The following is a 17835-nucleotide window of genomic DNA, read 5'->3' as shown; positions in this document are numbered from 1 at the left end:
TGAATGGGTTCATCCAAAAGCTAGAAAATGTTGCTTTCAGAGGTTTTATATGGAGTTTGGATGAAAATAAGGTGCATTTCAAACTGTTATGAGACCAGTGCAGACAGACAGCACACTGGAGGTTAAGTAATGCACTAAATAGGGAGCAAGGGAGCATCCTATAGCTCTCTATGCAGTTAAGTGCATTCACTCCTAAAATCTGATCAAAAGTTCAGTTTCTGGCTGCAGATGATGTTTGGATCACTCAACATGTTTGACAGACATGTGACAATGATAATCAGTACATAGATTCAGAATTTATAATGTATCATTTTATTTTAACATGGTTGACAGTGATTGGATGATGCTGGACATTACTTTGAATCTGAATTAATTATGCTATTTTTCTGATGTCTGTAACATGAATAATCAACACTCCTGGAAACAAATTTATTTCATAAAAAAAAAAAACTTTCTATAGCTTGGTATTATTTAAAATTTCACAACTTAGTCCTGCTGTCCACATATGAGGACATACATTTTTAGGAGAACTATTTGCTCTCTAAAAATATTTAATTTTTTTTTTGCATGTTTTTTTAGGGGTTACTAGTTACAAGTCAAAAAGCAGAGTGGAAAAAGCACACAACAGTCATGCTCCGGTCTCAGTACTTTAATGGTATTTTTTACCTTTTTCACATAAAATCACAGACTCCTTTGTCTTGCTAAAACCCCAACATTTTATGTATCCTAAATACACGCAATTAAATAATATTTTTACACTTGCAAAATGACAGCTTGATTGGAAATGACACCCAATAAAATGATTCTGCTCACAAGTGATATTTAATTGATTTTTCTTTGTTTTGTCTCATATTTCATGCTCTTCACCGACACTTTTGTGCACTTGGTTAACAAGTACACTAAATTTTGAAAAATCTTTATTAGGGGCAAAAATGTTTGGTGTGGTGGAAATGATGCCACAACTGTGGGACAGTCACAATTTTTGAAAAATGTTTAGAATTTTTTATTGAATTTTTTTAAGTTATCATAGTTAATATATATATATATATAATGGATTTTCATTGTTTAATATTGAAAGTCTGGGACAAGACTAAAACAGTCAAATCTATACATAAAATACATTTGAAAAGTACCAAAAATAAATGATACAATTCTGGTAAAAAAAAGTCAGTTTTAATGTGACCTTTATATACAGCATAAAAAAGCAAAAAAAGTTTCAATCTGTTTGTTTTAATAAAAATCAACCACTGGGATCTAAAACTGCCCTAAAATGAAGAAACACTCATATATACCAAAATCGGATATCAAGGTAGTTATTATACTGCATATACTACTTCTATTGTGATTATAGCGTGACGTTAAATTACTCATAACGTGATGTATGATTTCGGTCATAACGGCCATCTCCACTGTGAAATAATGTGGATAATTTTGAAAGTCTGATATTAGAGAGTGTGTGATTACATCAGGCATCTCCATCGACCTGAACACTCATCGGATGTGAGATCAGAGAGACTTAATAATCAAAAGCAAGCCAATTTTCAGTTTTTCAGCAAGTCAAATTTCAATTTTCAGATAGATAAGGCTTTACTGAATTTGCTCTCCATGCATTAATCTTTACAGCTTGTCGGAATGAACGATACATCATTTGACTTGTGTCGTCACTTTTAAGAGTAAGTCTCAAGTACATTTATCAAATTAATGAGTAATGTCGACCAGAGATGATGAGATGAAGCCTAAAAAATGATTTTTTTGGTAACTCCTTTCTTGCAATTTCAATTCTAAAAGTGTTATGTTGTAATGTGTGATACTATTCTATTCTATAACTAGTCTACATATACTTATCCATATCATGCCTTTTTTATGCTATATAAGTGACAATAAGACACATTTACGTTCCGTTTTTGTACCAAGTTTGACAGTGCTTTAGCGGGTCCTACCTCCTGATCCACCTGGAACAGCCGAACAGTGACGTTGCCCATGAAGTCCTGTCGTGGACCGTTGGGGAAGACACCCAGCTGTGTGATGACCACAGAGTGAAGGACTTTAAAGTCCAGACTGACCGCCGAGACATCAGACGGCACCAGCACAGTGGTATCGGGCACGCTCAATATGGCCATTTCCTGTCCAGCGACTAGGAGCAGAACCAGTTTAACAGAATCATTAAAAGGTGAATTATGCATTTTGTAGACGTTAAAATACTTCACCAATTGGTTATATGTTGGTAAACACATTTTGCAATGCAACACACAAATAACTCCTGAAGAAACACAACTATTGATCGACCAACGATATTTATCAACCAATTATTAGTCTAATTAGAACGATCTGCATACTGATCATAAACAAGAAAATGTTGATTAAAAAAAAAAGTTTTAATTACGTTAATTTATTGCGAGATATAAAGTTTATAATCGTTTTTTTATGTGTATAATATATAGAATTACCTACCAAAAATAAATCCGGAAAATGTCAAGCATGTTGAATGTGCATAGTATGAATTTGTAACGTTTTGTCAAAGTATGTAAAATGTGAGTTTTATTGTTTGGAAGTGTAAAAATAAAAGCACTAAAATATTTTGAAAGTGTAAAAGAACCTCTTTTACATCAATTATCATGTTATATTTAGTTTCTTTCATCTTTTTTTGTTCTATTTATAAATGATATATTTCTCATCTTTTTTATTGTATTAATCATCTGCCCAATTCCCAATGCGCTCTAAGTCCTCATGGTGGCGTAGTGACTCGCCTCAATCCGGTTGGCGGAGGACGAATCTCAGTTGCCTCCGCGTCTGAGACCGTCAATCCGCGCATCTTATCACGTGGCTTGTTGAGCGCGTTACCGCGGAGACGTAGCGCGTGTGGAGGCTTCACGCTATTCTCCGCGGCATCCACGCACAACTCACCACGCGCCCCACCAAGAGCGAGAACCACATTATGGCGACCACGAGGAGGTTACCCCATGTGACTCTACCCTCCCTAGCAACCGGGCCAATTTGGTTGCTTAGGAGACCTGGCTGGAGTCACTCAGCACACCCTGGATTTGAACTAGCGAACTCCAGGGGTGATAGTCAGCGTCAATACTCGCTGAGATACCCAGACCCCCTTCTGGTGGGTTATTTACATGTGATGTCAGTATGTAAATGCAGTGAGTTTACGCATCTCTGGGATCTCTACTGACATCCCTTATCCTGTGCGAATCGAAAGTTAACATTACAGACGTCCGTGGTAATAATTCATTTATAGTCAGACATTTGTCCGGAAAACTAACCACGTCCAAATAGGGCTATACTTAATAGCACCATCTACTGTTGGATATGTATGCATCAAGTCTGACTAGAAATGGATCAAACTATCCCCTCCGGAGATAAAAATGAATGACCAGAAGGGGGAATATCAAACAAGGCAGGAAATCCCCCCTGGCAAATCGCACCCTGATAATAATATATAAAATGTAAGTTCTGTTGTTTGGAAGTGTATAAACAAAATCATAAAAATGTTTTAGAAGTGCAAAATAAGCTCTTTTTTTTATTTTTACATCAATCATCATATTATATATCAAAATCGGTATCGTATTTTTAACAACACAACATGTTAATACTGTCATATAAAGAAAAATAAACGCATGACTTAACACAAGAATGTTTAAAGAGGTCAAAAAATGTAGATGTTTTAGCACACTGCTCCTCAATAATCCAAACATCAGCACTTTAACTCGTCTCCTATGAACCGCATCCGAGCGCTGGAGCTCTTTTAATTAGACAGCGGCCATTTATTACCCAGGAGATCAATTGGAAGAACACAGTGGTTAAGAGGAAACAGAACGCTCATTCCTGCTTTTCCGAGCTCCAGGCTCGCTGCTTTCTCAAGCTCGAGACAAAAGCCAATTAAACACGCTGCAGACGAGAGAGCCAGAAGGGTGCAGATGTTCTGAACAGCGTCAGGAAAAGCTTTTAGAGACACCAGGATGTTCTCTCGCCGTAAAAGGGCTCATTAGAATAAAACTCCTGCAATCACCACTTTAAACTCTAAACGAATCCTTCTGAAAACCAGCGCACTCTTGAAAACACAAACTAAAATTGAGCTGCGGCTTAGATTAAGAGTTTTAACACACCTGTGCACTGCTCTCATCTCAGTCGTATGGCCAATAGATGTTAAAATGCTTCCCTTCACAAATGCAGACACTTTTAGGAATTGTAAGGTAGAAAAAAAAATACTGATCCCATATAAGTCTATTCCATGTCATTTTTTCCATGCAACCCAAAAGGAGAATTTGCACTTTTCTATACAACAATAGATCATAGTGATTACGTCGGTCATGCTTCAAAAAAGATCAAAAAGCACCAAGAAAGTACCATAAAAGTAGTCCATATGACTTGTGCGCTATATTATTCCAAGTCTTTATTATTCATATAAAACCTTCCCCTCTGCCGCAGCTCTCAAATATCTTTCTCCATTAGAAGTCAACCGATATATCGGTTTTACCGATTAATCGGTGCCGATAGTTGCTTTTTGGGAGTATCGGTTATCCAAAAAATATCCACACGGATAGTTGCTGATCGTTTTTTTTTTTTCCCTCCGTGTTCTTCTGTGGCCAAAACCCTTCATCTGGTCTATATAGGCTATCAAAAGCTTAATTTGGTGAATATTTGCATATAGAGGATTTTTTTACGCAGCCAAGTCACTGTCGCCATCATTCTTTATGAACTAAATCACGATTATTAATATGAAATGTAATTTTTTTTTTAAAAAGACACATATGAAGCATAGACATTATTGAACGGCTATTTATATAACCTGTTTTGATTGCTGAGTTCATGTTGATTTTGCTTGGCAGTGTCGCTAGAGTAAAGGAAAAAAAGGGATTTTATAAGACCGGCATACCGGATAATTGCAAACTCGGTTGATCTACTATTGATCATTGATGATCTACTGTTAATGGAATAGGGCAAAGAAACCCACAAAGGATTTACTAGGGATGTCCCAAAACCGATACTGCGCTCATGTACTTCATGCACTCGTAATCATAAAAATGCTCCGATACCATCTGACGTACGAATGTCGTGTAAACATTCAGCGCACAAATTAAAATCACATTATGCCCATGTGTGCTTATTAAACCGCAAAGTCTGTGATTTAATTGAATAAATATATAGTCTGCATGTGCTGCACACTTCAAAGTGAACATGAGTCGGCCGCTCATAAAGTACACTGAAAAACCTCATCATAAACGTCACGCATGCTCTGTTTGTAGCAGATGACAGTGAGCAGAGTGTTCATTCACTTCGTAGCACGCAGCACAAACAGACTATATATTTAATCAATTAAATTGCAGTCTTTTAGGTAGCGACAAACAGAAACAGGAAGGGCTTCACTCCAAAATACAAGCTCCATTTAAATGGAAACAATTACGACAGAAATATATTAGTACTGTATAGTAATGTAATATTCAATATAATACTACTACTAATAATAATAATAATTATAAATCAATAACAATTGTATTATATTTAAGCAATATCTCACATCTGTTATGCTCTGCTGTGCAGCACTTTATTTGGCAAAGATTACTGCAATGTTGTATTTTGGATTCTGTAAAAAAAGCATTTAATTCATTTATTTAGATATCATTTTAATGACAATTTAAATAAACAAAAAATAAAATGGAAAACGTGGAATCTGTGAATAAAATAAAATGTTATTATAATGTTTTTTTATCTGTTAAATTTTAGATTTTGACATCTTTTTTGACGATGTCTTTGCTGCAAAAATAAATAATTTGTATTTTTGTATTATTTTCCAGTAAAAATATATAAATATTCTTAAAACAAGATGCATTTACTTGACAAGTGAAATAGCAAAAGATATTAAGTCTTGTTTTCAGAGAAATGTATCAAAATTTAGTAAACTTTATCTAAAACAAAAAAAAAAAAAATCTGTGTATGTGGTATGAAAAATAAACTTGTTTTCTCTTTGAAATAATTGAATTTTTCTTACACTACTGGCAAATATTTTTTGTTTTAGCCATTTTTTCTTGTCACGTAAATGTTCTTGTTTTATATATTTTTACTGGAAAACAAGGCAAAAATACTATTTAAGAAAATTATTTGTTGCAGTGTTTTTTTTTTCTGTAACAGTTGCTGAAAAATAATAAACATTCTGTCCTGAAATCATCAATCTCACAGTATTGTATTTGAAAAAATAAAAATAAAAAATAAAAAAACAAATAAAATAAAATAAAAAAATAAAACACACTAAAAATCAATATCGCTACTCGTACAAAATTTCCAAAACAATTTATCGGGACATTCCTACTAGTTACCATATTTTAAAAATTGTACCCAAGACTCATCTAATGAGAATCATATGGTAAAAACTTAAGCAAGCATCTACTGTATTAGGGTGATATTTATGGTTGCATGATTATGACAAAAATAATAATTATTTCCCTTTATATTGTACTTGCGATTAATTCCACATGCCATATTCTTTAAAAGAATACTTCACCCAAAAACTACAATTCTGTCATAATTCGCTCACCCTCGTATTGGTCCAAACCCAAAATATATTTCCAGAACAAGCTGAAAAATGTTTTCGTTGGTGAATTATTTATTGCTGTGTTATATATCAGTAAATCAAGACTTCACATTGGCCATATAAGCAGCATGAAAAAAAAAATCTAATTTTTAATAAATTATACACAGAAATCAAGCAACATACATGTCAAAAGCAACAGACAAAATAAAAGAATGCATAAACAGAAAATTTTGTCACAATGCAAGTAGACCTAAATAGATTGTTATAATTGACAATTTTAACGATTAATTTGTTGTGGAATCTGTAAATGTAATCTTTTTTGGGGGGGGGGGGATTTTTCCCGTTTTTCTCCCAATTTGGAATGCCCAATTCCCAATGCGCTCTAAGTCCTTGTGGTCACATAGTGATTCACCTCAGTCCGGGTGGCGGAGGACGAATCTCAGTTGCCTCCGTGTCTGAGACAGTCAACCAGCTCATCTTATCACGTGACTTGTTGAGCGCGTTGCCACGGAGACATAGCGCGTGTGGAGGCTTCACGCCATCCACCGCGGCAACCACGCTCAATTCACCATGCGCCCCACCGAGAACAAACCACATTATAGCGATCACGAGGAGGTCACCCCATGTGACTCTACCCTCCCTAGCAACCGGGCCAATTTGGTTGCTTAGGAGACCTGGCTGGAGTCACTCAGCACACCCTGGGATTCGAACTAGCAAACTAGCGAACTCCAGGGGTGGTAGCCAGCGTATTTTACCACTGAGCTACCCAGGCCCCTGTAATTGTAATCTTGATTATTTATTCGATTAATTGTGCACCCCTTGTGACATCAGCTCCATACCAAACCCTGCTGAGCTGCCTGCCTGGACAGTATTTTAAGGCATTATAGGCAAGCTACTCCAAAAGGTAGGCAGCAACATTATGTTGCCTAATAAGATGCCTCATTTTGACCAAATTCTAACTCAGGTATTTTTTTTCTCCCCAATTTGGAATGCCCAATTCCCAATGTGCTCTAAGTCCTCGTGGTGGCGTAGTGACTCACCTCAATCCGGGTGGCGGAGGATGAATCTCAGTTGCCTCCGTGTCTGAGACCGTCAATCCGCACATCTTATCACATGGCTTGTTGAGCGCGTTACCACGGAGACATATCGCGTGTGGAGGCTTCACGCTATTCTCCACGGCATCCACGCACAACTCACCACGCGCCCCACCGAGAGCAAGAACCACATTATAGCGACCATATATACCCTCCCTAGCAACCGGGCCAATTTGGTTGCTTAGGACACCTGGATGCACTCCAGGGGTGGTAGTCAGCATCTTTACTTGCTGAGCTACCCAGGCCCCCACATATCAGGGATTATAATTTAATGAGAGCTGTTTATAACAGCGCACTAGAGATTAATTTACCTGTCTCGGTGAGGTTCAGTAGCGTGCAAGAATACGCGTCCTCGCGATCTTCCTCCGGTATAGAGCAGCCATGCTTGCCAATGATGAATTTCACCATCACCCTTTAATATAAGACAAACGCTAAACAGCAGCCACTACAAACACTTCATTCTGTACATTTTTTTAAATATATTATCATTTGAGAAGAGAAAAAAAAACTCTCGCAGTCACAGTCTAATTTTTGACAGGAAATGATTCGTCGACTAGTTCTTCTAGAAAGTGCAGCACTGTTAAAAGGTGTGTACGCAATAGTGAACTGCACGAGAGACTGTGTTTTAAATATATTCATAACTTGGGTGTCACAAGTGCCATATTGCTTTTTACAAAAGAATTACTACTGTACATAAAAACATTATAGACACTAAATTCCGTTCAAATATTATTTTAGTAAGCAAATTCATGAAGTGGTATCCACTCGAAGATACAGTCCCCGAAGAGGGTGCACGATTTGGCCCCAAAAAATAATATTGGTTATTTCGTCTTAGATATCAAAGCTAAAAAAAACAAAAATGCATAAAATAACATTAAAACAGCAGCACACATATATAAATACATTTTAGAAATAATATAATTTCAATTGCATTAACATAATAATTACTATTTTTTATTATTACATTAAATATAAAAATTTTACTATAATAAGTAATCCAAACCATCAAGCCTTTTTATTATTTTGGTGGAATGGTGTCGGAAACTTCTAACAATACTAATAATAATAATTGTTGTTGTTATTATTATTACTTTGAGTACCTTTAAGGACACAGTTCTGCTTATTCACTTTGAAACGGAGCGCATGCAGACTATTTATTTATTTAATTAAACTGCAGCCTTTTGTTGTTTTTACAATCACACTCGATCATCTCACAATATCAATTTTATTTTTATTAATTGTAAAGTCATATGGTCCTATTTTAAGAGCGCTAGCGTTAAGCGCAGTGTCAATTGGCATGACTACGAAGTTTTAGTATTTTCATGCAAACGTGCGCTAAGTCTAGGCGCAAGTGGGTTTGGAGAAATTGCACGCACAAAGCGCTAATGGGCTGGGTCAAGTGCAATTTAATTCTGACGTTCTTCTCCAGTTATTCCACCATCTGCGTCCTATTATATAGTCCATTCCCTCAAGCACCAGTGATATAAACAAAGACAGCACATTCATAAAAAGTAGACAGTGTATGTAGAATATATACAATAAATAAAAAGAACAGAAATATGGACTTCAATTCTTTTGTGCATTAATTGCGTCCTTGTTGAATGTCAAGCATATTTCTAAGACACGCTTCTTTGAAATGCATAGAAAATGTGATTCTCATCAGAATCTAGTCACAAATCATGGCTAGAGTTAACAGTGATTGTATCGGAACGGACTTCTGCCGCTCGATTTTGACAAATTAAATTAACTTATTGAAAAACGAAAAAATGTAAGCAAAAATAATCAATATACAAAGTCGTCAAAAAAAAACAAAAAAAAATCATAACAAAACCAAACATTTCACTCTCTCCTCCTAGGGCTGGGCGGATTTTTCCAATTAATTCGAATTTGCGTTTTGACATGATTTTTTTTTTTTTTTTCTTAAATCGAGAAATCGAGATTTAGCCAAAAATGTTGCAAAAGCTAAAGTTAGATACGTTGTAAATCCACCAAAGGCTGAATAAGGAAGAGAAAAATAATTCATAGCGCTTGTCTTAATGCCGCTCCCGATCTGATCATCTGCACGTGTGTGTGTGTGTGCGCGCTCCAAATGAACGTGACAGGTTAACAACACGGAGACTGATATAAAAGACAGCGGTAATATTCCCAGTACGATTGTACACCATGTGATTGTAGCTCAACTTCGTCCATCATGCAGGTAAATAACGGCTTAAGACCATAACTGGCCTCCGCGTGCACATGTTGATGAACGGTCTCCTTTCTTTTCTTTTTACCCATAAAAAAGCGTTAGTTATGTGACAGTTATGGGCGAATCAAACATCCGCCGCTCCTTTTGCTTTGTGATGTGTTTCAAGTGTACTGCATCTATAGCCAACATTTGGCAAGCGATCATTTTGACAAATTTTGCTAGTTGAATTGTAATGGTAAATTATTTCATACTGTTGCGCTGCTCAGCGTGAACCGCTAGAGGGTGCATCTCTATATGCAGGAGTTTATGAATATACACACAAATTGTTTGATATGTACCTTATTCAGCCCCGCCCCTTTTCAGCGCTCCACTCTTCCAAATTGTCAACTAACTTCCTGTTTGTACTGAAGCTACTGAGAAGAGTCTATCAAAATGGATTACGTGTGGGAGCACAAGTATTTTTCACCAAGAGATGATGGTGTGGGTCTACAGCACTCATTACTACGTGAAAATGCTCATGAGGTGTTTTTTCTGTCACTCTAAATGTTCATTTCTGACACCCGCGGAGGTAAATTGGACCTGGCAGATCAGATTCAGACAGCTATGTCACGCTAAACTTTTTCATGATACAAGCATTTCGTTATATATATGTAATTCCCCTTGATTTTTTACGTATTTTACTTGTTAATAATTTTTGTTAAAATGTGTATTTCAAACAGGACAGCTCATATTATTTTACATGCAAGTTCATGACATTAAAGGAAACTATTTGTACTTTTTTCAATTATTTTTTTCACCCCACATTTTTAAGAGGCTTAAACGGGATTAAAATAGTTGTAAATGCAATATAAAATAAAATGTGCACTGTGTGTGTAGCCTATATTTTATAAATATAGTTGCACCGTCCCGGTTTAACACTGAAAAAAATCAACTCATCTGAACAATAACGCGGTGGGTGAATGACATGAGGAGATGGTCAGAGGTGTCGTACAGAGATATTTGTAATGACTTTGTGTTGTCTCTTGGCGTTTCATGAGCACAGAAGAATATCAGTACGTCCACAGCGTGAAGATGGGATCTTGTGTATTATTGAATTAAGTTGTTTTAAAATCTCCCCGCTCTGCTTCTAGTTATGACATCCCCTGAACACTTTAAAATACTCATAACTTATGGCAACTCTACAACCCATAAATGCACTTCGATAGCTAATTACACTTAGACATCAACACCATAGAAATCTATATAGAATGCGCTAGTTTCTCTACAGCATAAGGTGAATACAAGGAGCACTTTCTAGATAAACTTGATAATTTATAGATATTGATTTCTAGATAACTTTCTAGATAGACTTGGTTTAGATAACATGAATACCTACACTGGCTAACAATCTTATTCTATTATTTCTGAGCATCTGGGTTTATTAGATTGTAATTTATTTTACATTAACGCTATGTTGACAACTTCCCCCTGTGGTGCATTTTTCTTGCTCACCTTTGTTTTCTATAATGAAAAGAACTTGGATTTCTCTAACCAGGTTGCCTTGCACTGTAATAAAGGACATACAATTTGAATCATGTTGGAATACATCTAAAAGTTGAAAAAATCAAATCGTGAATCGTCCATAAGTTTTTATTTATTTATTTTTATCCCCTTTTCTCCCCAGTTTGGATTGCCCAATTCCCACTACTTAGTAGGTCCTCATGGTGGCGCGGCTACTCACCTCAATCCAGGTGGCGGAGGACAAGTCTCAGTTGCCTCCGCTTCTGATACCGTCAATCGGCGCATCTTATCACATGACTTGTTGTGCATGACACCGCGGAGACTCACAGCATGTGGAGGCTCATGCTACTCTCCATGATCCATGCACAACTTACCACACGCCCCATTGAGAGTGAGAACAACTAATCGCAACCACGAGGAGGTTACCCCATGTGACTCTACCCTCCCTAGCAACCGGGCCAATTTGGTTGCTTAGGAGACCTGGCTGGAGTCACTCAGCATGCCCTGGGATTCAAACTCGCGACTCCAGGGGTGGCAGTCAGCGTCAATACTTGCTGAGCTACCCAGGACCCCACAATCATCCATAAGTTTGATCAAAATCGAGATTTTATTGTTTTGCCATATCGCCCAGCCCCATCTCCAACTTTTTCCACCAGCTCCTTTTGAATTGACTTAATCTCTCTACGACATCATAAATACAAAATATAAACATAATAATGGCAATAATTGAAAAATAAGCCATGACCTATAGATAGTTTAACACAAACTTCATATATTTTTGTTAAATAAAACGCCCACAACAGCGATTGAAGGACATAATTTGATGTTCCACTATATTTTCAGAGTTTGGACATGAACTTTATGACCAGCTGCTGGTGAAATCTCCAAACTGCAAATGCAGGAACTGAGTTTGGACTTGAGATAAGATGTGGTATTGAAACATCTTAGTGCAATGACCTATTTCTCAGGAAAATAACAAATTGCGCTTTGCACCATTTCATTAACATCCAATACACCCCCAGTTTGCATGCATACACCCACAGTAGCGCAAACACTCCCACCCATGCCCACTTGCGCTGGCACGACAATTGTGCTTAGAATTAGTGCTCGCACAAACATTGGAGAAGACATTGCGTACAGTCGTAGAGCAATGCGCTGCGTTTGCGCACTCACAAAAAAGAGCCCCTGGTCTCTGACATGTAAACTAAGGCTAATAGTTGTGTGATGAGGAGGAGGGCGACGCCGGGCCGTGAGCGCACACGCCTGGTCCCCAATCGGGCTAATCAGCCGAGGAGATGGATAAAGCCAAGCTGGATATGGCAGTTCAGGAGAGAGAGAGCCACACGCATCTGCCGTGTGTGTGTTTGTATTTTGTGTCTTTTTGTTTAAGTTTTAATTAAAATATTACTTTGATGCTTCGTCCGGTTCCGGCCTCCTCCTCGCCCATTTTAAACCTTGTTAAAAGCTGGTTTCTATGGTGTTGCTTGGCAAGTCACTGAACAGGTGTTTCACTTCATAGAACATTGTATTAACCAATCAGCATCTTCAACCAAAACTACCTGTTTTACAATGCACTATGGTCTTCAAATATCCAACATTTATTTTAACTTTTAAATGAGCATATACAGCACTTTCAAATGTATTCAATCATTCATAATCACACTATGCAAAATGAACTAGAAGCAGAGTGTTTTGATATGCTTGCATGTTTTGCCTGGGAGGTCTCTAAAATGTATTCAACTGGCATATTTACAAGGACTTTTATAGGGTTCAATACAAGTTGAAAGGGCAAAAAAAAAATAAATAAACAACCAGACAATTTTTAAATCAAATAATATGAGCCTGGTCTCTGAAGTTCATCGATGTCTGTACTGAAATGCATGCAATTAAGCACATATCAAAATATTCATGGTGAATAAATCATTTATATTTGTGGTACAGACCGTGTCTGGAACTGAGGGTGGTTTTTGAGGTAACCCAGCCATGTGTCTCTTATGGCCTGTCTGAGGTCATGATGATGTCGAGCAGATAAAACTCCCACCAACACTTCATTCACAGACTTCTGCTTGTCTATCAATACAACATTTAGGACAACAATATTTACACCAGTGCATTCCCACACAATACTCTCCATCATTGCAATGATGTAAATCTGGGATAGTTAACAAAAAAATAAAATTCTGTCATCACACCCTCATGTTATTCCAAACTCACATACGAAAATGTTAGGCACCTTTTTTTCCATACAATGAAAATGAATGGTGACTGAGGCTTTCGGTCTCTAACATTCCAGCTAGAATCTCCTTTTGTGTTCGGCAGCAGACAGAAAGTCATACAGGTTTGGAACGACACGAGAGCGAGCAAATGATGACAGAATTTTTGGGTGAACTACTTTTTGCGTCTTACAAGCTGTCAGTGTGCGTGCACAGCACACAGATTCAAACACCAGCCTTGATCCGGACGCATGACATTGATGTGCAATAATTGCACATTTCAACACCCCGCGCCCCCCATGCCCTGCACTGATATTCCCAAGGAAACTGCTGCATGCTGTTCGATGTGCACTGAGCGTTAATGTTCTATATGCACTAAGCATTAACTGTTCTCTTGGCATTGAGCATTAATGTATATATGCATTGAATATTAAAGTTAAATATGCATTCAGTTTTAATGTTCTATATGCATTGAGTATTATAGTTCTATATGCATTGAGTATCATAGTTCTATATGCATTGAGTATTATAGTTCTATATGCACTAAGCATTACCTGTTCTACATGCATTGAGTATCATAGTTCTATATGCACTGAGTATTTTAGTTCTATATGCATCGAGTATTATAGTTCTATATGCATTGAGTATTATAGTTCTATATGCACTAAGCATTACCTGTTCTATATGCATTGAGTATCATAGTTCTATATGCATTGAGTATTATAGTTCTATATGCACTAAGCATTACCTGTTCTATATGCATTGAGTATCATAGTTCTATATGCACTGGGTATTATAGTTCTATATGCACTAAGCATTACCTGTTCTATATGCATTGAGTATCATAGTTCTATATGCACTGAGTATTATAGTTCTATATGCATTGAGTATTATAGTTCTATATGCATTGAGTATTATAGTTCTATATGCACTAAGCATTACCTGTTCTATATGCATTGAGTATTATAGTTCTATATGCATTGAGTATTATAGTTCTTTATGCACTAAGCATTACCTGTTCTTTATGCATTGAGTATCATAGTTCTATATGCATTGAGTATTATAGTTCTATATGCACTAAGCATTACCTGTTCTATATGCATTGAGTATCATAGTTCTATATGCACTGAGTATTATAGTTCTATATGCACTAAGCATTACCTGTTCTATATGCATTGTGTATCATAGTTCTATATGCACTGAGTATTATAGTTCTATATGCATTGAGTATTATAGTTCTATATGCATTGAGTATTATAGTTCTATATGCACTAAGCATTACCTGTTCTATATGCATTGAGTATTATAGTTCTATATGCATTGAGTATTATAGTTCTATATGCATTGAGTATTTTAGTTCTATATGCATTGAGTATTTTAGTTCTATATGCATTGAGTATTATAGTTCTATATGCATTGAGTATTATAGTTCTATATGCACTAATCATTACCTGTTCTATATGCATTGAGTATCATAGTTCTATATGCACTAAGCATTACCTGTTCTATATGCATTGAGTATTTTAGTTCTTTATGCATTGAGTATTATAGTTCTATATGCACTAAGCATTACCTGTTCTTTATGCATTGAGTATCATAGTTCTATATGCATTGAGTATTATAGATCTATATGCACTAAGCATTACTTGTTCTATATGCATTGAGTATTATAGTTCTATATGCACTATGCATTACCTGTTCTATATGCATCGAGTATTATAGTTCTATATGCATTGAGTATTATAGTTCTATATGCACTATGCATTACCTGTTCTATATGCATTGAGTATTATAGTTCTATATGCACTATGCATTACCTGTTCTATATGCATTGAGTATTATAGTTCTATATGCATTGAGTATTATAGTTCTATATGCACTGAGCATTACCTGTTCTATATGCATCGAGTATTATAGTTTTATATGCACTAAGCATTACCTGTTCCATACGCATTGAGTATTATAGTTCTATATGCATTGAGTATTATAGTTCTATATGCACTATGCATTACCTGTTCTATATGCATTGAGTATTATAGTTCTATATGCATTGAGTATTATAGTTCTATATGCACTATGCATTACCTGTTCTATATGCATCGAGTATTATAGTTCTATATGCACTATGCATTACCTGTTCTATATGCATTGAGTATTATAGTTCTATATGCACTATGCATTACCTGTTCTATATGCATTGAGTATTATAGTTCTATATGCACTATGCATTACCTGTTCTATATGCATTGAGTATTATAGTTCTATATGCATTGAGTATTTTAGTTCTTTATGCATTGAGTATTATAGTTCTATATGCACTAAGCATTACCTGTTCTTTATGCATTGAGTATCATAGTTCTATATGCATTGAGTATTATAGTTCTATATGCACTAAGCATTACCTGTTCTATACGCATTGAGTATTATAGTTCTATATGCACTATGCATTACCTGTTCTATATGCATTCAGTATTATAGTTCTATATGCACTATGCATTACCTGTTCTATATGCATCGAGTATTATAGTTCTATATGCATTGAGTATTATAGTTCTATATGCACTATGCATTACCTGTTCTATATGCATTGAGTATTATAGTTCTATATGCACTATGCATTACCTGTTCTATATGCATTGAGTATTATAGTTCTATATGCATTGCGTATTATAGTTCTATATGCACTGAGCATTACCTGTTCTATATGCATCGAGTATTATAGTTTTATATGCACTAAGCATTACCTGTTCTATACGCATTGAGTATTATAGTTCTATATGCATTGAGTATTATAGTTCTATATGCACTATGCATTACCTGTTCTATATGCATTGAGTATTATAGTTCTATATGCATTGAGTATTATAGTTCTATATGCATTGAGTATTATAGTTCTATATGCACTATGCATTACCTGTTCTATATGCATCGAGTATTATAGTTCTATATGCATTGAGTATTATAGTTCTATATGCACTATGCATTACCTGTTCTATATGCATTGAGTATTATAATTCTATATGCACTATGCATTACCTGTTCTATATGCATTGAGTATTATAGTTCTATATGCATTGAGTATTATAGTTCTATATGCACTGAGCATTACCTGTTCTATATGCATCGAGTATTATAGTTTTATATGCACTAAGCATTACCTGTTCTATATGCATTGAGTATTATAGTTCTATATGCATTGAGTATTATAGTTCTATATGCACTATGCATTACCTGTTTTATATGCATTGAGTATTGTTCTATATGCACTAAGCATTACCTGTTCTATATGCATTGAGTATTATAGTTCTATATGCATTGAACTTCACATTCTATTTACACTGAACTCTTCTACATGCATTGAGCATTAATGTTCCATATGCACTGAGTATTATAGTTCTATATGCACTGAGTATTATAGTTTACATTGTGTATTAATGTTGAATATGCACTAAGCTTTAATTTTCTATATGCATTGAGAATCAATGTTCGAAACAGTATGCATTATATACTAAATTTCAATATACACTGAGCATTACCTGTTCTATATACAATGAGCATTAATGCCCTATATGTATTGAACTTCACATTCAGTTTACACTAAACTATTATACATGCATTGAGTATCAATGTTCTATATGCACCGAGTTTTCCTGTTCTATGCATTGGGTCGCACCAAGCGTTACACTTTATATGCATAACAAATTACATGAGTTGAGACTGAAAATAACTGTTGCAGAAGCTGTAAGAAGTTGCACAGAGCTGTACGGTACCTGCAGAACCAAAACCCAACAGCAACGCAGTTCTGTCCGTCCAACCGAACCAATGCGCGAGTACCGCGACGACACACGGAATCAACGCCGCCGCTACACTTCGCATGGACGGATAGCAGATCCAGACAGCGTCGGTTAACGGGTTGCACACAGTGCCGAACGGACGCGTATAGCAGACTGCTGTGCAACACACGTCGGACGCGTCCGCTTCATGTCTCACTGCACGCTGATGACGATGACAGTCAGTCAGCCAATAGGAATGCAGCAGCACACGCGCTGTACCCTCTGGGAAATGTAGTTTTAGAGTCGAACGCTGTAGTTCAGGGTTGAAGCTGCCTGTTGCCAAGGCGATTACGTCAAGTTAAGGATCGACAAGTATACATGTTTTCTTTGACAGTAAAGTTAATTGTTATTTTTTATCTAATATATCTGACTATATATATTAATGTTGCGCTCATGTCTTGTTGGAATTACCAGGTGCTGTAAGCGATTAACAGTTCTAGAACTTCCGCCAAACTTACTACTGACTAAGACA

At 36.1% G+C, this 17835-nt stretch overlaps 1 protein-coding gene across 5 annotated transcripts in view; it reads right to left on the bottom strand.

Moving 5' to 3' along the window:
* The window catches only part of b3galnt2 (beta-1,3-N-acetylgalactosaminyltransferase 2), a 33904-nt gene extending 16390 nt beyond the window's left edge, over window positions 1-17514 (bottom strand). For 2 of the 5 annotated variants that reach the window (XM_051647890.1, XM_051647892.1), the window contains exons 1-6: window positions 17301-17514; window positions 13261-13387; window positions 7941-8041; window positions 5525-5590; window positions 4796-4840; window positions 1941-2134 (exon numbers count right to left, since the gene is read on the bottom strand). In XM_051647890.1, the coding sequence (XP_051503850.1) occupies window positions 1941-2134; window positions 4796-4840; window positions 5525-5590; window positions 7941-8041; window positions 13261-13387; window positions 17301-17406 (639 nt within the window). In that variant the 5' untranslated portion in view covers window positions 17407-17514. Of the gene's footprint in view, window positions 1-1940; window positions 2135-4795; window positions 4841-5524; window positions 5591-7940; window positions 8042-11308; window positions 11654-13260; window positions 13388-17300 lie in introns of those variants that run through there. The other 3 variants (XM_051647891.1, XM_051647894.1, XM_051647893.1) reach the window with 3 other exon arrangements.
* Between the last annotated feature and the right edge of the window lie 321 nt (window positions 17515-17835).

This window comes from Myxocyprinus asiaticus, chromosome 21, assembly GCF_019703515.2.
Source record: "Myxocyprinus asiaticus isolate MX2 ecotype Aquarium Trade chromosome 21, UBuf_Myxa_2, whole genome shotgun sequence".
NCBI classification, from domain to species: Eukaryota; Metazoa; Chordata; class Actinopteri; order Cypriniformes; family Catostomidae; genus Myxocyprinus; species Myxocyprinus asiaticus.
The sequence above is the reverse complement of the archived record's forward strand: the minus strand, read 5'-3'. Positions and strand labels throughout refer to the sequence as shown.